The 21614-nt window shown below is 41.4% G+C and overlaps 2 protein-coding genes and 1 long non-coding RNA gene across 5 annotated transcripts; 1 reads left to right on the top strand and 2 right to left on the bottom strand.

Moving 5' to 3' along the window:
• Positions 1-37: 37 nt before the first annotated feature.
• Positions 38-2027, bottom strand: LOC115739161 (probable xyloglucan galactosyltransferase GT17). The gene has a single exon (XM_030672128.2). The coding sequence runs from the start codon at positions 1651-1653 to the stop codon at positions 202-204; it is 1452 nt and encodes a 483-aa protein (XP_030527988.1). The 5' UTR covers positions 1654-2027; the 3' UTR covers positions 38-201.
• A 682-nt stretch (positions 2028-2709) lies between these two features.
• LOC115739200 lies at positions 2710-10552 on the top strand. Of its 2 annotated transcripts, none has more exons than XR_004015201.1 (3): positions 2710-2722; positions 2814-2839; positions 10415-10552. It is a non-coding gene; the product is annotated as an uncharacterized LOC115739200 (long non-coding RNA). The 2 variants fall into 2 exon arrangements; XR_004015200.1 differs by having other exon boundaries at positions 2808-2839.
• Positions 6283-20164, bottom strand: LOC115739195 (flowering time control protein FPA). 2 transcript variants are annotated; one of them, XM_030672194.2, is made up of 6 exons: positions 19759-20164; positions 14887-15132; positions 13240-13326; positions 11999-12942; positions 10428-11764; positions 6283-6652 (listed from the first exon to the last, which is right to left on the bottom strand). In XM_030672194.2, exons 1-5 carry the CDS (start codon positions 20056-20058, stop codon positions 10447-10449), a joined length of 2895 nt encoding a protein of 964 aa, XP_030528054.1. In that variant the 5' UTR covers positions 20059-20164; the 3' UTR covers positions 6283-6652; positions 10428-10446. The 2 variants fall into 2 exon arrangements, with proteins under 2 accessions (XP_030528054.1, XP_048127482.1); XM_048271525.1 differs by lacking the exon at positions 6283-6652 and adding an exon at positions 7327-7555.
• Positions 20165-21614: the final 1450 nt, after the last annotated feature.

Below are 21614 nucleotides of genomic sequence, written 5' to 3'. Positions count from 1 at the left end.
GCGCACGAGAGAGGCCGAATGGCGATCCAATCTCATATGCTATTAACACTGATCGTGACAAATGTCATTACATCACATCAATGATCAACACAATGTTAAAAAAAAAAAAGAATTAAAATGAATTACGAAAATGAGAAAAAAAAATTATTGATAGAAATCAATAATTAAACGTAGGAAAGAATTATTGATAAAAATCGATAATTAAACTTGGGTCTTCTCTAGCTTGGACTCCATATGCTCTAGCAAGGCGTCGAGGGAGACGTCGACCGCGTCTCGAAACCCCAGCTCCGTCGCGTTCGGATGCGCGTAGGTGATCTTCGGTATCAGCTCGATCACCCTCCGCCGCATCCTGTCCGCCTTCTCCAGCGGGATCTCGGCGAGCACCTTCTCTATCTCCACCGCAAGCCTCTTCTCCCCCTCCCCGACGTCGATGAACACCGAGTACTCGCTCGGGTCCGCCGGGAAGTACCAATGGTACTGCGTGTACGCCGTGTGCGGCGAGAAGAACACGGGCACGCAGCCCGCGAGCACAGCGTCGAACGTGGACCGCCTCGTGAACGAGTCCCCCGGGGCCTGCAGGCAGAACCTCGATGCCGCCATGACGCCGAGCACCCGCCCCGGCTTGTGGCAAGCGGCGGGGGACGCCGGCTCGCAAACCACGAGCTCGCACCGGGCCGACTCGCCGCATTGACGGATGAGGTCGTCTCTTATTGCCGCCATGCCCGAGCCCTTCCGCGGCCCGCCAATGAAGGAGAACAGGTGCGGCCGATCGGACTCGCTCACGTGGTTCTGCCAAGCCAGCATCTCGGCTGAAGTGGCGGGATGGAAGTAGGACGGGTACGGGATACCATGCTGGTTGGATCCGGTCCAGGGCTGCCGCTCGACCGTCAGGACCGACATGTTCCTGACGGCCGGGAGGTCCAGGAGAGAGTTCGCCCCGAAGTCCGGGCCCTGGTTCGAGAGCCGGAGGAAGTCCCAGGCTGTCCGACCCAGGACGAGGAAGTGGTCCCGCCCGCCGCGCCGCCGCCATGTGGGGAGGGACTGCACGTGCTCGGCGAGTTCCACGGCAAGGGCGTCTCGGGACGGAAGGCTGCGCTCGCGGAACATGCTGGACGCGTGGAGGCCAGCGTAGAAGGGGACGTAGAAGAGATTGGCGCGGGCGGGGTCGCGGACGCGGCACGGGTGGTTCTCGAGGCGCGCGTGGAAGATCATCTCGGCGATGAACTGGTGGGTAGCGAACCAGCGGTCGCCGCCTTCGCCGGACGCGCCGGCGACGGAGGGGATGGGGAGGCCGAGGCCGCGGTTGGAGACGTGAGGGCACATGTCGATGTACATGTTGAGGGAGCGGCAGCGGAGGAGGAGGTCGGAGTTGAACTTGGCGGGGAGTGGGTGGACGTAGACGGCGGCGCGTGAGGGGCACGAGGGGGTTTCGGTGATGGTAAGAGTGAGGTTGAAGGCGGGAGGTTGCGAAGGGCGGGTGGGGAGGGGATCGAAGCGGAAGTAGAGGAGGAGGAACCAGAGAGCGAAGAAGGAAGAGAGGAAGAGAGCGGGCTTGAGCTTGGAGGTCGTCTGATCTTTGTGGTGTTTGGAGGAGGATTTGGCCTTGTCCGCCGCCGTCCACGGCAGCGCATATCTCAGCTTCCTCAACATCATCTTCTTCAATCTTCAGAGAGAGAGAGAGAGAGAGAGACGGAGAAGAACGGTGGGGCCTTGGAGGGAAGAAGGGTGCTGGATTTTGAGGATGTCAAAGTCAACTGGAAGGCAAGACCGACCGACACACATGAACCGGGGAAGAGAAAAATAAAATAATAATTTATCGTAATTCCAATTTTTTTTTTTTGTGGGTTTTAATGAATAAAAGAAAATATAAATTGGTGGTCGTTGGGAATAATGGTTCCAAAAGTGAGATGACATTCACGAGAGGTTCCCATCTGTTTGGGGGGGGGGTTCGATGCCATTTAAGTCGTACATAAAGTTGCCAAGTCTTGTGGGGGGAGAGGGAGGGGCCCTTGTGTTCTCCCAATATTCCATGCTTTATATCCATCTATAGGCATTAAATCATGTGAGCCGCACGTGAAATTTATATTGCCGCGGTTGAAAGACCCGTTCGAGCCGATTTGAAGTGGTCAGCCTTGATTAGAGGTTGTAAGCGACGGTGTGTAAGCGTGAGAGTGAAAAAGAGGTTAGCAAACGACTATAGCGGATGTAAAACATACCCGTCATCCCCGAGTTTGAGAATGAGGCCTCTCCTCACGAGCACGAGCGGACCAAAATTCGATTATTGTCGTCTGAATATTAAGAGACTCGTATGAGACTACACAATCAGTATTTATAACCAAATCGTCACGGATCATACTGGATAAGTATTTGACTTGATGGTAAAAGCTTGTGCTATAATTGACTGGATCATGACAAAGTCAATTAACTCCTACATAGTATGCATCGCCTAACAGAGAAAAACCATATTGTTACAAAATTACACCATTCAATTTGGAAACCTCAAATCGCTATTCCTCGAGAGAAAATACAATGAAATAATGAAATAATGAAAAAAAGGGTCTCGTTAATTAGCGCCTCTAGAGAGCACTTGCCGACCATGTACCCAATAAATTAACATCTTTATGTTCAAAGTGTTGATCGTGCGGAAGCATGAGAATCCTAGAGAACGAATTCGAAAGAAATGAATTCGGGGTCAGAATGACAAAACAATGCAAAGACAATCGTGTTCTGGACCCGAGTTTGGATGCACGAAATGCGCAGATGATGATAAGTAAGAACGAGACGACGCTAACCTTAGACTCTGAGAGAGAGAGAGAGAGAGAGAGAGAGAGAGAGAGAGGTCGCATCTGGAGCCGATGTTGTGCCAGAAAAGTCAGAACTGGTGACTGAAACTTGTGACCGGTTTTTTCGGTTGACCTGATTGCAATTTCAATTAGGTGACGAAATTTGATTGGAGGAACCCTAATTTTGACAAATGGCAAGAGCGAGAGATTTTTTTTTTTTTTGTAGAGAGAGAAACTGCTGTTGGCCGGAGACCAAAAAAAAAAAAAGTGGAGAGAGATAGGCTTTCTTCTTGCACATGCATTCTTCCGTGCACTGACTTCTGAGTTTTGACGCAAATGTCTCTTGGACAAGAACTACCGACCCCGGGAGAAAGTTTTTTTTTTAAGGTTTTGAACCGGTCCAACCACGGGTACGGTACTCGTTCTAAGCTTTCAATTGATGGTTTTATCTCAGGAAACGGACTAGGTCGGTTCGAGGCCGGTTCACCGCTCAACCGAGACCGTCATCGGGTTGCAGAGTGAGATAATGATTTGGAACGAATCGAGCAAATCCCATTTCGGGATGGTTTCAAAGCTTAGCTAGTTTGTTTCCTAGCTCCAATTTTTCAAATCCAAGACATGCAAGGCTAGTTTCAGGTTCTCGCTCTGGAACCGACCTACTTAGTTTCGGGTTCTAGATATGGAATCGACCTACCTCAAATCCAATCACTACTAACGGTACTTGTTAACAGAGTCCAATTAAGATTCCCACATGACCTTTATTGCTTGCTTTTTCTGATATATATACTCGTTAAGACCGAGACCGCGCTCCTAAGAGGAAAAAAGGTGGGATGTCTCAACTTCGATTTCGACATGTCTAGGCCCAGCCGATTTTATACGTAAAGATCGATATTTCTTTAATCATGATCAATCTCGAGCAAGCAGGAGTTTTAAGCTTCACTTACCCGTTGATCTTCCACTAATTGAGATTAGATCCCGACATTAAGGTTGAGACAAATTAGCACCTTAATAAAAGAAGAAATGGTTGCATATGTTGAAGACCTCAGCATTTTGAGTCGCACCTACACTAGATACTCTCAACAACCTAACCATACCACAAAACAAAATTCTAAATATTTATTCAATTACAATGACGTCATAAACCAATGATTAAGTAATTAGCCGACCGCCCACGTGTCTCATTATTTCCAATTTCTTCGTATTATTCTCGTCCTATTGGAGGAAAACGAGACGAAGCACCTGTGCTCGCCACGTGGCTCCCAACTTATTGGACCAATCACTATGGAAAGAAGTACGCATACATGGACTAAAATTTGTCTAGGATGAATGAATGATTAGTCAATTATCATCCAAAGTTAGGAAAATTTCAAATAAAGATTCGAAGTGGGTTATTTTCTCAAAAAAGGATCTAAAGTAGACGTTATCTCAAATAAAAGCCCGAAGTGGCTAACCGAGCCTCAAAAAAAGACATAAACTTGTTGTCTCGGATAAGAGCCCGAAGTGGCTAACCGAATCTCAAAGAAAGACATGAACTCCCAATCTTATTTATAACCAGGGGCATTTCCATGCAAGGCTATTTTTTTTCTCTATTTTTATTTTTCTTTCTTCATTTTCACTTCCCTTTTGTTTTTTTTTTTTTCTTTTCCTTTCTTCATCTTCCTTAGGCCTCTGCCATTGCTCTACATCACCTCCATCTTTGACACCATCATTAGCCTCTCCACCAGCGAGCTCGTGAGCTTCTCGTCGTCGCCGGGGCTCTCGTCGATCTCGGTGAAGAGAAGTCAGATTGAAGTTATGTCCTATCAGTTGCCTTCTCAGATGGCCAAATCTTCAATCATGGCTCGCTCGTACTCAAGGCTTAGATCAACCTCCATCTGACGAAGACGATGTTGGGACTTCTGTCGAGGGCGGTGGCCACATGTACACTATCATATGGGCATAAACGTTGACAATGGCTTGAGGCCTTCATTTAAAAATGAAGAAGGCGGTGTTTCTCCTCCAATTATGGTTCCGTTTAATTTGTGAAAAAAGAAAGATTCATATAATATTTTCCTAAAAAAAATTCTTGTGTCGCTTGAAATAATAAGTCGATAAAAAATATTTTCATAAATGACAGCGATTAATGTCCAAACATTGACATGAACAGTAAAAATATCTTTCGTGAGTTCATTTTTGTAAGCGATACAGACAATTATCTTCATGAAGATATATTTCAATCGCGAGACAAATGGAGCCCATTAGATTATATGTAAAGTTCTTATTATACTAGTTAGGGAAAATTTCAAATAGGGCTTGACATGCCTTCATTTTCTCAAATAAGGACTTGAAGTATCATCATTCTCAAATAAGGGCTTGAAGTGAACTTTGTGTCAAATAAGGATCCGAAATGACAATAAAGTCTAAAAAATGGGCTTCATCTCAAGAGCATTTTCGGCATTTTACTTTTTTCTTTTTTTTCTTTGTCTATCTTTTTATTTTTTAAAATAATTAAAATAAATATATATACACACACGGGTGGGAGGGCGGTCCCCACCACCGGCGACCCTCGCCCAAGTCTAGGAGAGGGTCGAACCCTCTCTCGATTTTGGCATGGGCCTACCCGCTCTCGCCTCGGGTTGGCGGGATCGCCGGCAACCCCGCCAACCTTCGCCGATGCCCCACCCAAGTGACTCGGCAATGGGGGACGGCCTCCCACCCGTGTTTGTTCCTTTTTTTTTCAAAATTTTTAATTAGTTTTTTAATTTAAAAAAAGAAAAAAGGAGAAAAAACAAAGAAAAAAGTCAAAAAATAAAAAAATATTGAAATGATGAAAATACCTTTTAGATTATGCTCTTTTTTGAGATTTCATGATCACTTCAGGCTCTTATTTGATAAAATAAGAACACTTCAAATCCTTATTTGAAATTTTCCCTACTATATGATAAAGTCATTGGTCCAATGCAGTTTTGTAATGGGGTAGATTGATGTGGAATATTTTTTTTAAAAAAACCAATGCCTGAATTCTCACGAATTCATCGTCATTTACTGTTCTGTCTTTACCCCCGCGCTCGCTCTCGGTTATCGAACAAGAGGAAATTCTCGGTGCACCAGATGCACTTCCCGTCCTTAGATCACGGTAAAGCCCACGTGAAAGATATATATATATATGAGAAGAAGCCCAATGAAGCGAAAGCCCTAGAAATCTGGGTGAAATTTTGACTTGGAAATTTCTTGACAAAGTAGCGAGTCAATGCACCGATTGCTCGTTCCACGTTTTCTCTCCGGGCTTCATGGTTTCAAGCACGTTCACAAGCAACCGGCATGCGCTTCTCTGATGAGACCGAAAATTTTCTTGATCTATCCGAACGATTCTTGATTGGGGCGTCCCTCGTACACAAACTATTCAACCAGAAAACCAACAACCCAATTACTCTCGTCCAAACCTTGGCGACTAGCGACGTCGATTGCCGATGTTGGCTACCACCTGAGACAACTAATGGGGCAACAGTATAGAGAGGAAGAATCGCGACAACGGGCGAGTCATTTGATAATACCGGTGTATTTACAAATTAAACAAAGGAACGTTAGGCCAAAGCAAAGCACCTTTTGAGTACAACTTTCGGGATTGAAATCGAGACTACAATTCCATGTCCATTTACAATAACACTAGATGTAACCCAAACTAACTCGAACATAAAAGGCCTATGAAACAAGAGAGAGAGAGAGAGAGAGAGAGAGAGAGAGAGAGAGAGAGAGAGAGAGAGAGTTCATTGAAGAAGAAGAAGAAGACTCGACGCCTCTGCTACTGCTAGTTGAGTCGCGTTAGAACCAGCGATGATGGGACATCGACCCTTTTCCAAATTTAGTTCAAGATCCCACTACAGATGCACCTGAAATTCGCCAAATGGCAAAAAGGCAGAGATCGTATTAGTTTTGGTGAAATGGACCGTCCGCAAATAAAAGCAGCTTCTCGGACATCTGGGAAGGAGCAAAGTTAAAAATGTAGCAGTCCACACGTATAAGATCGCGATAGCTTGATTAAAATTTAGAACAAGGCCAACTAGAGTAATCCGGATCGATCGCCCATGAACGGGTACATGGGTCGCGACAGGAAATGAGCGGAGTAACTAGCACAATTGTTGACTTTGGTGGGCAACCGGGAACCAACCGATGAAGACAGATTCGGTGACCAGCAAATTGGCAGCAACCGAGGTTCAATCGAGTAGAGTTGGGTAGATTTTGACCTCAATCCAATGACCGAGTCCCAAATGTTAATCGCCTGAACAAACTATTACGAGAAATGACTAATCAGAGCTACCAATGAACCATCAATTTCAACAAAGGACCCAACATTTCTACTTTAGGATCGGCCAGCAGTAACAGTTAACAATCAGGAATTTATAGATCGACCGAGGTCACTTGGGGATCGATTGGTAAGAACTAGCGACCACGTTTGATGGCTGTGGATTGAACAATGATAGTGACATAGATAGAAGTGAATGGTGGAATTCATGATTTGAGAAGTACCGTCGCTTTGATATCGCAGCGTACACTGCTACTCAATTGCACTCACTAATTCGACTGGTTGGACAAAGGTTCAGAAGATCCAATGTTTGAGCCACGCCACCCTTAATTAAAAGTTCAATTATCACGTAGGGTCGCAGAATCCTCTACAGAAGTTTGAAAAGGATATCACAACCTTAAGATTGGGGAAGAAAACAGAATGTAGTACGACTATCTAGGAAAGTGCGGCAGAGGATTGTGCTTCTCCCCCTCGAATTATAGAGACGCACCTGTCAAAGTTGCAGAGTGTTGGCATGATCACGATACCACGTAGTCATGTCGCATAACTCGAACTCAAACTAAGTGGTACACGATTGGTAAGAAAAATACAACTACGCAATAACGATGCGCAACTCGAGCACAGAAACTAACATGCATTGTGGCGGTAGTAAGAGATTCCTCAAGTGAGGATTTTTCAACTAGAATTTCCAGGAGAGCGATTTCTAACTAAAATTAACGAACTGTATGCACAGGAGACTGGCCTCAATTAATTAAAGTGGACTCGCAAATATCCCAAGGAATCTACTGTTTGAAAATATGATTAAGACAACTAGAACAAGAAAAGGGTAAAATCGACTAAGCCCTTTAAGAAGTCACACAGGCTCCCCTTATCCCTGCACGAGTAGAGAAACTAAAGTTCATCGCTTCTAAACTATCCCTGACAAGTTTCTTGTGCCCCTTCCGCATCAGAGTTCAATTAATCTTATGAGAGGAAACATCGCTAGCAACAAGTTGCTCTTGCAGTCAGAACTCAAAAGAGAACTATTCCTCTAGATTTTCAAAAAGAGAAATACAACCGTGATCCTAATAAATCTTCACTAGACGATAGAATAAAGACATCAGAATAGCTCGTGTTTCGCGCCCAATATTGAGGTTCTAAGGGATCTATGTCCAACAGACCAGTAGTTACAAGCCGTATTTGGAGCACCACACATTAAACTAGATGGAGACATTGTGATATGACCAGCACTCAACACTCCTATGGACCTCCTCAGTTAACCAACATCCTCTTTGAATCAACATACAGTAGCAGCAATACGTACGTTATTGTTGGCGTGTGTAACAACGAGCACGGTGTAGGCCATTTGTTTTCCAGTGATCTCTGTGAACTAACAGAATCTTGCAAACAGAAAGCCATCCATAGCAATGGATGGTGTCGATCTCTATGGTTGGCTAGATATCATGGCATGAAGATCATACCAATACTATGTTTTATTGTCATTATCAATTTCAATATATCATGATTTATTAAATCGTGTCTTATAATTTTTTAGAATCAGATGCACTCACTGACGAGTCTACAGATCATCACAGGTGCATGAAATTTCGCGATTCTAATTGCTGCCTTTTAGGTTGGGGACTGCTTTGGCAATCAATTCACACTCCAGATTATCCTTTGGTTCTATAAGCATGAATTCGTGAGTGGGTTGGTATGACAGCACGACATTAAAGCAGGTAATGAGTGATCACGATCAAGTGGCTTGGTGATGGTTCAGGGTCCCAAGAGGATTCACTATCTCGAAAAAATGTTGCAATAAGGCGCAAAATCTTGTGAAGTGGCTATACCAGGGAATTCAGGTTCTTATAGGCACATGGATTTTTCAATTATTAAAAGAGGGAAAGGGACAAAGAAGAATCCTGCACGTAGAAACTATGTACGAAGAGGTTCACCGAAGCACTCGCCTTGGGCAATTTGTATTGGGCTGTCTGAAGAAATGATCGCTATATGGACATGATTAACAAAATACTCGAGCAAGGATTGAGAACCATATTTTTTGTTGGTAGACGCCCAACCCACCAAAATGAACACACCAAACTGAATTTGACAGATGAACACAGGTAGTTCTCTGTTTCACAAAGGTTTTCTCATCACCCCAGACTCAATGAAGTGAGAAATTAAGAACATTCTAGACTATGAACCTCAGGTTAAAGACAGTCGCCCTACAATTTTAAAAAATCTGCAAATGTTTACGAACATGATTGCATCTCTTTGGGTGTTGATAGTTCTACAGCACTACTTGTTTCATCATTATTTTTATCAAGTCCTAGAATAATTCGGGCACATTAGAATGGTTCATGTCAATATTTGTCATCTTAAATAATTTCTAAAGATTCATGATCTAGACAAACTAAACAAGCCAGTAGAAATTCCAAATCATTATTTACATTATAGGAAGTTCCAAGTACTCCGAGGAAATAGTGAGTAAATTTCAGAAACACCCAACTAACACACCACAACAGATACAGACAAGTATACTTGCAACAACAGTGCATGATACTAAACAACAGAAGGTCAGAGCACCAAGAAAATGTGAAGCATGAAACTGAAAAAAGGTTATCTAAACTATGAACCAAAGAACAACAACAGCAACATCAGTACCAGCCAAAGCATGGTAAAGCACAGAGAAAAAAGATGACTGAGCACACAGAGAAGAGAGAAGCTTGTAGAAAGGACAAGGAGAAAACCGGGCAAACATCACATTATCTAAAGCTCAACTTTCACTTTCCGAAGACTACAAGCACGACGCAAGTATGTTAAAAGGACGACAACAAAGAGACAAACGTCACAACCATGCACAGATTTTCTTTAAAAAATCTTTATATCCTAGAACGACATATCAAGACAACCTCTAATCCAAGGAAGAATTTGTATTTACAACAACATTCTGTTTTGCTTTTTCTTTAAAAAAAAATAACTTAAGTATCATTTATCTAAACTGAGCCAATCAAACTTTCAAGTAATTTTTTTAAAATTAACTCTCGAGACATCCAGATAGAAAAAGAAAAATTAACACAAAAGCATGTTGCAGCATATCATAAAGAGATTAACGAAATCAATGCTTCATTTAGTTAAATATCAATGTGACAGTAGATGATTGGTTTCAGAGGGAACAGAATGAGGAGATAGGATGGAGAAGGCACTTGAGAATGACAATCGTGAAACATGTATCAACCAATAGAATCTGAACCCTCACGAAGCCACCAACTTAAATATCTATTAGGTAGCTTAGGCACCCAGCAACTATCATCACACAATGCACATTTTCATTTCTGAAGTAAAAAAGAAAGTGCAAAGACATCAGATACAGAGAGAGAAATTACCTGCAACTGTGACTCAATTCTAATGGCCAGCACCATACCCTTGCCCATGATGGGCGCTCGTCGTTGGCTGCTGCTGCTGCTGCTGTTGCTGTTGCTGCTGCTGCTGCTGCTGCTGTATCTGCTGCAGGAGGTTTGCAGCAAATTGCAATGTTGACTGATACCGCTGGTTCTTATCAACCTCATCTTGTACGCCCTGAGCAGCCCCAGAAGCAGAAGACTGAATCTGCTGTGGTTGATTGGAGACATCGGTATATGTTGTGGGAACGACAGTTTGTAGCTGAGAAAAAGGAGGAACTTGAGCCTGGCTTGCCACGCCAGAAGAACTTTGCTGGTGTAAAAGTGGTGAACTGTATAACCCAGAAGAAGTGGGAGGAACTTCAACTGGATATTGCTGGATGGAAGCTGCAAACTGTCCACCTTGGGAAGGGATATTAGTAAATGATCTAGAAACTGCCGCATATTGTGAAGCGTTGAGCACAGATTCTTGCATTTGGGTGGAAGGAAGGATGGCGGGCACTTGCATGGACTGGCTACCTGTGCTTGGGACAGATGTATAAGGCTGAAATTGGGAGACTGATGACATCAGAGGATTCAACTGACTCCCAGGTTGTTGCACTGAATACCCACCACTATCGGATGCTTGATGTTCTTGCTTCCATGCTTGCAATGAAGGTTCATTGTTAGGTACAACAGGGGGAACCATTGGCCTCAAGTTTTGCTGAGAACTTTCTGCAGATGACGTCCGTGTACTTGCAGGAATTAATGAAGCTAGAGTTGCAATAAGCTCGGGTGTTAACGCAACTCCAGCTTGGGATGCTGCAGCAGCATTGCTATGTGCCTGTTCATGAGAAACTGAACGCATTGCAGAGGACTCGCCCATGTGTGGATACAGTAGTTGCTGTGGAAATTTTGCGTCCTCTGGTGTATTTCGAAAAACTTGTTCCTGCTTAGGGGATGGATATCCATACTCAGGTTGGAAAGCAGGCATCCTCTGTGCATCAGCAAATTGGGAAAGAGGCACCGACTCGTGTGCTTGATGCTGCACAGATGCCTGAGCAAACTTGAGGACCACTCCATACAGTCGCTCTGGACCTGTTACCCTTAATACCTTCCTTAAAAATTCTGATGGAGGGACAAGAAATAGGGTGGTACCATCATCAAGTTTGGCAACACCAGCACGATCTTTGGAGCCCAAATACCGGAGGAATTCAGTGTAGGAACCAAATTCTTCTTCGCTGTCTGGCAAGAAGAAAACAATGTCGAAACCAAGAGCTTCCTTATAGTGTGTGGCTAGCAAATCCAAACTTGTTCTAGCCGAGCAGTTGACGACTTCAGGACTGCAAAATAGGCAAATAAGGACCCGGCTCAGCTTACTAAATATAACAAAGAAGGCTGCAAAGACAGAATTTGCTATTAATGGAGAAGTCGGTGGGGGTAGCTAGTTTTACAAAAGGTTACCAAAGACTTCATCCGAAATAGAAAATTGTAGCTGATCCCTGGGGCAGTCTACATCCACACAAATATCTACAAAAAATTGGGTCACAATTTTACATATAAGAGCAGACACTTACAGCTCTGCAGCAAGCCCCTCACCAACAGGCACGCATCGAGCATGACAGACAGGTGTTCCGCCCTTGGCAATAAGGCCCCGCCAGATGTATTCATCATCAGGGCCCTGACCAGCTCCAGATGCAAACCTTGAACCCATTGGACTCAGACGACCATTTCCATGGGAATTGGCAAAAGGGCCAGGAATACCTACATCAATTGCTGAACCAGGTCCATGGTCCATCCTCAAGCCACGATCATCTATCTTCCTCAAAGGAAAAGATGCTTCATCGGCAGGTAAAGAAGATTCAATCCTTGACCGCTTGGAGTCCCTAGGGAAATGACTAGCATCATAAACATCCCATGAGCCAGTGGCCCTCACAGGAGTCCTAACACCTGGAGCAGGAGAAGGCAGCAAACCAGAAGAGGGAGGAGACGACCTTCTCCAGCTTGGGCCCATCAGATTTTTTGCATTACCATCTTGCATACCATAAGGCAGGTCAACATCATCAAATTCTGAAGCACCAAAAGGCCTTACCGCAATATTTTGACCAACACCATGTGGAAGTGAACCTGTACCCCCCATATGATTGTGACTGAACATATCCATTTGGGAGGTCCGGAATGGATGTTCCATTTCTGTCCTTGGCCCTCTAACTCCTGGATGAAACGCGGGATAGTCTCTACCAGGAGCCAGGTCACTACTGGAGAACATAATGGTTATTCTAGGATCATTAAACAGACGGCCCTGTAATCCTTCCTTCGCGCGACGGGCTTCATCCACACTTCTAAACTCCACAAATGAATAATGCCTTGAAGGAAAACTTTTGATTCTCTCAATCTCTCCAAATAATATCATTGCATTATGCAGCATTTGTTCATCAATTTGGACAGAAGGAGGGTAACCTATCCACAAAACTTTACTGGGTTGCCCATCTCCTCTTCTAGACCCTGAAGAATGAGAAAGCTGCAATAGAGAAGTCACAATATCAGGAGCCAAGTAGATAAGACAAAGCAATAGGGAGAATCTTATCGACAGAGTTTGAATTGAGTTTCTAATAAAACAATTTGACAAACCTGCATTTAATACACAAGAAACAACCTAGTCTATGTATGTCGATCAGCAAACAATTAAGAACTTGAAATAAAATTGCATGCAGGAAACAGAACTGAGGAGCCATTCCAGATGCAACCAACTGAAGAGACATGGAACTGTACAAGGAACTCAGGCATCCAAGGCCACAAGATAAACTTTTTGACTCACCTGTTGCCTTTTAGAACCTGCATGAACGTCAGTAGGCACACCCCTACCAATAAACTCCCTAGAGTCATGAGTGTCAGCCCAATGTTCCTAATTAGAAAGAAAAACCAGAAATCGTTAAGTCACTTAAACAAGAAAACTTTTCTAACAGCTATAACATCTTAATCAGACTCGATAACAAAAAACTGCCAACCAGAAAGTCATCTCTGAAAACATGATCAACAAAACAGCTAACAGCAACAGTAAACTAATCAGATCAAAAGGAGCATCAGTACATGTTTGCAGAGTTCAACGTGTCACACAATAAATAGTGTGACTAACACTAGGTTCGTATGGATTAGGAGGGAATGGAAAGGATCCAGATAATGACCTTAGAAGAGAAAAGAAAGGAAAGGACTGGTTCTGCATATAAAAAAAGGAAAAGAAATGACGGAAATTAGGCCACTATACATTTGGTTGAAGGAGAGAATAAAATGGAAAGGAATCTTATTATATCTTTATGGCTACATTGTCCTTGTACTTCTTCATGGATAAAAGGAAAAATACTAAAAACAAACATCACTTTTGACCCAATGACCACTTACTATCTCTATTTTTGCAAAAACTATGCACAAAATTCTAGTTAAAACCCACATTGGAGACCAAATTGCCCCTCCTTGCAAATTCATTTTGGCCTCTTGCTTGGTTTTAGGTGGTTCAGTTTTTAATAGGTTTTGAGGGTTTTGAGCGGATGTGAGAATTTAGGATTTGGAGAAGCGCATTATTGGAAAGAAAATGGCCTTTTCGTAAATAGGTACACAGGGATAATCAATGTGAAGGTTCAAAGTGGTCTCCAAAGGTAAAACTCCGGTATGTGTTTGGTATTTCCAAAGTATATGCATGTAAATGGTCATTGGGTGAAAGGTAAGATATATTTCTTACATTTTCCATAGACAAACTAAATGGAAATTAACCTTAGTGATGAGGCCCTTAGCCTGTTAAAGGTTCAATATCATCATCAATAAACCCGTGTATAAGACCTTCATTAAAATAATATATATAGCAGCACAATAAGTTCACTTTATTCAACAACAAAGAACTAAAACAATTATTTGAAAATAAAATGGGAATCTCATCATGACAAATAGCCTAGGTGTACAACATAGCACTCAAGAAAATATATGAGAAAAATAAAAAATCCACAAGAAAAGAGTGTGCTTCACCCCTTAAAAGAGAACAAATAATAATATGATAAGCAATACATATTAGAGAGAAAAAAACATATGTGGAATGCCCACAATCCCTTTAACTTCAAATCCCTCCAGATTTGGAGTTATTTAAGGAGATTAGAAAAAGCAAGGAATGTTGATACATTAATCCCTCCAAATCCCTTGATTTCAATCCCTTCTACCAAACAATGAATTCTTCTTTGAACTTTTCTCTTCCTCTCTGATCCCTCATAATTACTCCATCCAAACAAAGCGTAGCCAATATGTTGGATTTATAGTAATGATAAACCAGTTGCATAAATTAAAAATAGCATGCACTTCAGTTGAAGCACTCCACTCCTAAAAAGATGCAAACATAAAATAACTAGCTACAGCTCATTGAACATAACTTAAACTTGTCCAAGCAAAATTTCTCCCACAATTCAAAAATAGAATAACTTACTCTTCTTGAGGGCTGAGATCGCAGGAAATCTACACGTATTTGATCACCACCTAATTGCTTTCCATTCATGTTTCTCATAGCTTGAATAGCATCTTCCACTCGGACATACTCCAGTAATGCGGTATTGCGGTCTCCAAATAACTTGAAATCGTCAACTTTTCCGTACTTGAGAAATTCCTCTTCCAGCTCTTCCTTTGAAACAGCTGGGTTGATCCCTCCAACCCATAATTGCTTGCAAGGTTTTGCCTAAAAGCAACACCAAGTAAGGACACCATGCTACCAAATTATATAAAGGAAGAAAGAAACAATAAAACTAGATAAGGCGTTCAACACAAACAAGATATTGCCAGAAGCAACAACTAGCACAGCATCCAATCCATCATAGACTTAGAATAAGAATGAGCATCACATACAAAGAGGTTCAAACAAAGCAGTGGACATTCCAAATGGACAAGCATACAAATACACAATTTTGATCTTTCATTTGTGAAGTATCACATACAAAGATTCTTCTCTTTGATCCTTTGCACGCTTCCCAGACATGAGAAGTAATTGAAGCTATCTAAGCACTAGCAATTTAGCAACATTCTGTCATCAGCTAACACTAATGGCGGAAAAATTACTTATAAGAATGATGAGGAACTCCAATAGATAACTGAGAAAAGAAGATGAGATTTAAAAAAAAAAAAAAGAGGAAGAAGAAGGTAATGCATGCCTCAACATTATTCATGGCCAGAAATATCCAAGTGAGATTTATCCATTATCAACACCTGAATTAGAAACTTGAAGTAAAAACAGACGTGACCATTTATTCCCCAAAAATGAACACATTTCAGGCAAATTCTTCATAATTTGAACCTAAATAAATTCTTAAATTCTTGAAACAATTCTCAAAAAGAGCTAAAAGCTCTAACAATATACATAGACAAACAATTTGAAGGTTTATGCTACAGCTATATCAACACCAATTTCATATACTAAATCAACAAAAACTGGGAAATACGAGCAAAGTCCAGAAAACTTTGCCTCTGCACTTTCAGAAGTGGAAACAATAATTCCACAACTCTTTAAAAGATGAAACAGCCATATAAAGAATTCAGGAGGTAGCAATATAGTCAATGGTACTGCCAAATCTACATTGTCACGATTTAATAAGTATTGCCTAAAGACAAATTTAAAGAATCAAGCTTCATATATTCATGTAGGCCTTCTATTGGCATATCTCCAGCTTGATTTCAAATTGTCTGTTGGGTTTTCAATCACCATCAAGAACACTAATGATGGCAAATGGTGACCTAGTGTGGCCCAATATTCTGGGTGGCAAACTCCAAAACGCTCAATGGAACTTTTGGATTTCCATGTATTTGGCCCTGCATTTCTATGGGAAGACAACTTCCAAAGAACTGCTTAGTCATGTGAGCAAGAACTCGTAGTTACTTCTTTGGCATTAGTCAAACCCTAGCAGATGCAAGGGTGGAAAACCATATCCCGTAAAGCTCAGCCTGCAGCCACTACTTTGCTTAGAAAGTCTAAGAGATGTTTCAAGAAATGTGGGGCAAGTCACTTGTTGATGGTTGTTCATTTGTGCAAAGTGCAAAGTATTATGACATGCTAGATAACTATAGTTAGCACCATGACTAGGACCAAAGGGTTGTCAACGAGCTTCGCAAATTGCAAAATCGTTTCGCTAATATGTGAGGACAAAGAAAGAAGTTACACAACATTAGCATGTTTCCAACAAATTACCTATTGCATGATCATAAGAGACATATATAAATCAGACAACATAACCGCGCGCACTATGACTGTTATGGAGGTTCACCAATATGGATGCTCACCTGTGGAATGACGTTATAGAGAAACTCTCTTTTCTCATCAAAAAGTTGTCTATGGCTACAGCATGAGGTAACCACGATTCATCAACTTTCTACCCCTAGCTTCACTTCATCGTTTCTCAATATCTCATATTGTTATAGGAATGACGGACTTTACATATCGTCGTGTGGAGTAAAATCTACAATTTTTTCCAGTAATATGCTTCGCGGAATGGCTTTCAAATTAGTCTGTACATTGATCATCAAGACTATATAGATTTTTCTCATAAAAAAAAGACTGTCTATTTAGAGTTCCACAAATGGCAAGGATTGCTCTGACATTCCCCATACTACTCAACGCACCGGATAGGTCCTAAAGGGACATGGCCAGGACGTGAAGCCTATGGCCACGTTATTGTGACAGACAAGATGTTCGGATAATGCATATCATCACATCATACAACTCCGCTTCAAAATGTAGAGTGGAAACAACCTGAAAGGGGAAAACCCCCTATGAGGCACTATTTGATGATTCCAATTTAAAGGAAGAAAGTAACTGAAGCTTGTAAGAAGCTTCCTGTTCTCTTCTAAAAGGATTATGTATCATCTGACAATTTACTTTTTGATCGGCCAAACTTTTAAAATCATAAACGGGTTTGTTCCTCGAGAATCATCAATAAAGTTCCCTACAAGTTCATAAAATTTCTGCCAAATGATTGCAAGCCTAGCAGCTGCATAGAGCTCATTTCTTGAATGATCATGTCTAGAACTTTGTTGTTGGGGGGGTGTTACGAAAAAGAAAACAGATTTCCCATCTATAAGCATTATTGCTTTGCCAAAAATTAAGCTACATCCTAAAATGTGGAGCTTAAGGTTACACCCTCGATACTGTGAAATAACACATAATATAGATACTACCACTCTATCACTTAGACCATCCTAAAATGCCTTCTTCTTTGAGTGAAAATCGGTGGTTAAAAAACATCGATTATGTTGACAATATAAGTTTCTTCATCATGTAAAATTGACGGTAGACCTGTAACGCGACAAACCAAGTTCAGTTGGAATATACACACCAGTGATGGAACTCGTGGGAGTTCTAAACTGACAACAACATGTCGATGGTGAAAAAGGCTTAGACAAAATGAAATTTTCATGGGAGATGCGCAAAAATCAAGATGTATATTTCACAATGACCTAGATCGTAAGGAAAACCAGTGGCCATTGTATAGGAATTGAACGAGGAGGGATACTCCTCAAGAATGTCAAAAGTGATGGCAGACATCAGTTGCCACTTAAACCAAATTTCGAAGCATTCCTTGGAGTCATAAATTATGTAATATGGGCATGTTGTAGTTTATAAGTCATCTTCACATTTTTTGAAAGTGCCAGTTTTCAGTTAATTCATTTATGTAAATCAGCGAGTTATCTCGTTATTTTTCCATAAGTCCAGAAGCCTAACAACATAGGATATCTTATCGGGCATGTCGTAGTTTATCAGTCATCTTCACACTTTTTCTACGTGCCAGTTTTCAGTTAATTCAATATGTATAACCACGAGTTATCTCATTATTTTTCCATGAGTCTAGAATCCTAAAAAAGAAGATTAAACAACGTAGGATATCTCATTGGTGTCTTTTAGCGGCAGTGTATCTTGTGGGTCAACCAGATCAGCAGTTTCGACAATCCCAAGCATAAGAATAACTGAAATTGACACAATTACCCGGATCGCGGTTCGCAGGGAGATTCACATGACAATGTACGATTATGTTTAAAAGCATAAATAACCTGAACCGAGATAAGGCAATAGAGAGGAGTGTGGTAGTCCACTTGCAATAAGGCAAGTTGAGGCCAGATGCCACGCGACATATTGATTGACGAAAGTTCAAAGTGCTTCCAAAGACATCCATGAGCCTTGCCGCAGAAAGATTATTATCGTAAAGAATGCTTGATGCAAACTGGGCATGGAACAGGAATAGGTAGTTCAGAAGTAGATCTTGGCAATCAATTGAGTCTTCCTCATATGTGAGCGACACATAGCATCAGATTCTCATGGTTCAACTACTCCAACTAGCGCAATGCAAGTGTCCAAGCAAGAAAGATATAGAAGTCCTGCAATGCACTGCTTTCTTCCTTTTGCCAAAATATCTACTCAATTTCATTTTTCAATTATGAATACAAAAACTGGAAAGAAGTAATATGTTTGATCCAATTGAACATGCAATGCTAATTGCAGTTCACCACACAAACTAAAGCGCAAGATTTATGGAAAGCCTCCATCCAAGCAGGCATAGCCACCATGAGACCTCGTAGAAACATCAAAAGGGATTCGAACAGAGAATAGGGAAATCCAAAATATAGTGAACTCCGTTTTATATATGTGAAAATTGTCATATTAAACCACTACGGCCAAAGAAAAGAAGAAAAATGAATCCAAAAGTGTAGCTTGTACCGTCCGGAATTTGACCCTCTCATAGTTCAAGAATTATGTGTAGCTTTGACACACTCAAAATATAATGGCCGGGAACATAACCTTGGTTTTCTCTTTTGCTGATCTCTGTTTCTATCAGTCTCCTTTTCGATTTTTAAAAGTCTTAAGTTTCAAATGTGACCATCCTTGCATGAGGACCAAAGTGACCGTGGAAACCTAAGCCAAATCATATCAACTGCCGAACATAATAGGAAGAGTAGGAGGCCCCACTACTCGCAACCCTTGCCACTGAAAGATTTGTAATTTTTCAATTTCTCGAGATTTTACCAAGCCTACGTTTCGAAACTAAACCTAATTGTCATTGCAAACGCATTCGAAATGCAATTTGCAGGATATGAGCGCCTTCTGTCTTTGTAATTGTATCTTAGCCAAGTCTATCAAGCGCGATCTTATGCCAAACTTTCCGGACCTGAAGATCGCAAAAAAGCGCAGCAATTGATAATTGAAACCACAGAATTGCTGTTCCAGGCAGACATCAAACATTCTACGGAGAGATACACGAATACAAAAAGAAAACACGAACAACCGCGAAGGCTGAATAAATCTACACAAAAGAGCAGTACAAACCGGCCGAGCGAACTCGATCTTAATGGGGTTCCCCTTCACGGAGGTCCCCTGCAGCGCGTCCTTGGCGGCGGCGGCGTCGTCGGGGCGCTTGAAGAAGACGAAGGCGAAGCTGCGGGAGGCGTACGAGGTGGCGTCGAGCGCGCCGTACTTGCCGAACACGTCCATCAGATCCGTGTCGGTGACGTCGGCGGACAGGTTGCCGATCCAGAGGTTGTTCGAGGGCGGCGTCTCGTGATCACCGCCCGATTCCTTGGCGGCCCCGTGGTGGGAGGGCCGGATGGACTTGCTCGGAGGCGGCATTGTCGGAGGGGAGGAAACCCTAGAGGAGCGGCTGAGAGGTTGCGGACCAGATAAGAGTAAGGGAAAGTGATTGAAGCGAACCCCGGAATAGGACGAGTTTTGTGTCCGAGTGTGGAAAGCATTTCAGATAATCTTGTGTTTACTCAAAAGAAAAAATTTCAATTAAGGACCTTATTTTTATTTTTATTTTTTTGTCGAAAAATAAGAACCTTATTTTCTCAAATAAAAATCTGAAATATCCTCATTATTTCAAAGATGAACCTGACCATGTTATTTCTATCAATTACTCTCTTTTTTTTCCTTTTTCCTTTTCTTTTTTCTCATTTTTTTCCTTTTTTCTTGCTTTTTGCCCTTCCTTCTCGCTAGAGGCCGATCTCGATCGATAGTTAGCCACCGGCAAGGGCTGGCTGAGGGCAGCCCTCACCACACCCAAGTGAGGCGACCCTTTCCCAGCCCTCGCATCCGCCATCTGTGAGAAGGAAGGGAAAAAAGAAAAAATAAATGACAAAAATAATCGGGTCCTTTTTTGAATCAATGAGGCTAGTTTAGACCTTTATTTATAATAAGATTCATTTTAGCCTTTATTTGAAAAAAATGATGACACTTTAAGCCTTTATTTAGAATTTTCTCAATTAGTTGCGAGAGTTTTAGGCTTCAATTTGAAATTCTCGTATAATTTTTAAATTTTCAGAAAATAACGAAAGCAATGGAGGCACGAGGTAATTTCAAACTCGAATTCTGTGCATGAAAATTCCATAAAACACCCCGTAATAATCCGAATAGGCATTTATTAACCCACTTTTCATATATAAATTTTGAGCAAGGAATAGAATCCTAAAATAATGATTTGATTTAGTTGTCCGGGTTCAACTTTGTCTTCCAACCGAGATTGAGCAAATCACATTGCAACGGCCTTAGCGCGAAACCTTCATGAATTAGGACGGCGATGAAAGAACATTGTTGACATCAATAAGGACCTAAAAAAAAAGATAATTTCAAGGTGCCCAAACAAGTCTAGACGTTACGAAAGATAAAGAAAGATCACGTAACGAAATTCGATGACATATTAAAATCAGTTGGGAAGGAATTCTACCAACACTGACATTGATTCCTTGATTCTCGAAGTGAAAAAAAAATTATATATATACACACACACTCCGATTTTTTTACGAAAAATAAATAATTTAAAAAAATATTTTCCTAAAAATAAAGGTTTATATTGGGTGAGATAATTAATTAACGGGAAATGATTCGTTATCGACAATAATTTATGTCTTAAATTTTCGTCGACAATGAAAATAATATGTTCAATTTTATATGCGATATAAAATATTTTTTAAATCATTCATTTTTCGCGAAACATATACTTGATTTGTTTCGCATAATATGAATAGTATAAAAAATATTTTCCTGAAAATTGATCGTTTGTATACCTTATCAACATGAATAAAAGACAATATTTTTTTTAAAATTGATAGTTTGTATCCCTTATAAATATGAATGAACAAAAATTATTTTCATCATCCAATAAATTTTTTAGACATAAATCGTTATTG

This window comes from Rhodamnia argentea, chromosome 10 (genome assembly GCF_020921035.1).
Source record: "Rhodamnia argentea isolate NSW1041297 chromosome 10, ASM2092103v1, whole genome shotgun sequence".
In the NCBI taxonomy this organism is placed as follows: domain Eukaryota; kingdom Viridiplantae; phylum Streptophyta; class Magnoliopsida; order Myrtales; family Myrtaceae; genus Rhodamnia; species Rhodamnia argentea.
The sequence above is the reverse complement of the archived record's forward strand: the minus strand, read 5'-3'. Positions and strand labels throughout refer to the sequence as shown.

Bases quoted from the DNA above. Each gene is read 5' to 3' on its own strand.
- LOC115739161 (XM_030672128.2), bottom strand. From the start codon at position 1,653: ATGATGTTGAGGAAGCTGAGATATGCGCTGCCGTGGACGGCGGCGGAC.
- LOC115739195 (XM_030672194.2), bottom strand. From the start codon at position 20,058: ATGCCGCCTCCGAGCAAGTCCATCCGGCCCTCCCACCACGGGGCCGCC. The intron at 12,943-13,239 runs GTGAGTCAAAAA...TCTCTATTGCAG, and splicing joins CAGGTTCTAAAAGGCAACAG to CTTTCTCATTCTTCAGGGTC. The intron at 11,765-11,998 runs GTAAGTGTCTGC...CCTATTTTGCAG, and splicing joins GAGGGGCTTGCTGCAGAGCT to TCCTGAAGTCGTCAACTGCT.